This window comes from Aplysia californica, unplaced genomic scaffold, assembly GCF_000002075.1.
Source record: "Aplysia californica isolate F4 #8 unplaced genomic scaffold, AplCal3.0 scaffold00024, whole genome shotgun sequence".
Lineage (NCBI taxonomy): Eukaryota > Metazoa > Mollusca > Gastropoda > Aplysiida > Aplysiidae > Aplysia > Aplysia californica.
In genome coordinates this window covers 2,106,706-2,107,365 of record NW_004797294.1, presented here as the reverse complement: position 1 = coordinate 2,107,365, position 660 = coordinate 2,106,706, and the positions used below count along the sequence as shown (strand labels likewise).

Below are 660 nucleotides of genomic sequence, written 5' to 3'. Positions count from 1 at the left end.
ACACACACAAACGCACACACACACACACACACACACGCACGCACAAGGCTTGCATGTGCATTATCATTACATCATAATAATAACAATGATAATGACAAATATAATAATAACAACAATAATAATAATAATAATTAATAGGTCTAATAATAATGATAATAATATAATAATAATAATATTAATAATAATAATAATAATAATAATAATAATAATAATAATAATAATAATAATAATAATGATAATATACATCTGCATACATAACATGACATTATTCTCCTGTATGTTAATGTTTCAGGAGCCTTCCTGCTGCCCTACATCCTGATGCTGGTGGGTGTGGGTCTGCCCTTGTTCTTCATGGAGCTGGCCTTTGGTCAGTTTGCCAGCCTGGGGCCCATCACTGTGTGGAGAATCAACCCCTTGTTCAAAGGTAGCTGTCGCTGATCACACGATATTTTTTTACGCTGTTTTCTGGCTGGTTAAGGCAAATGAGTTTGCACTGTTGTAGGAGGTTGTGTTATATGTTATGTGTTTTTTCTGTCTGTCTGTCTGTCTGTCTGTCTGTCTGTCTGTCTGTCTGTCTGTCTGTCTGTCTGTCTGTCTGTCTGTCTGTCTGTCTCTCTGTATGGCTTTCTGTGAGAAAGAGGGAGAGCGAAAAAGAGAGAG

General features: G+C 36.5%; 1 protein-coding gene across 1 annotated transcript in view; it reads left to right on the top strand.

The window, feature by feature from the left end:
- Positions 1-292: 292 nt before the first annotated feature.
- LOC101863953 (sodium- and chloride-dependent glycine transporter 1) overlaps positions 293-660 on the top strand; it is a gene marked incomplete at its 5' end in the record, with an annotated part of 13,870 nt that continues 13,502 nt past the window's right edge. Inside the window, 1 exon segment of the mRNA XM_013088822.2 lies at positions 293-424. Within this exon segment, the coding sequence (XP_012944276.1) occupies positions 293-424 (132 nt within the window).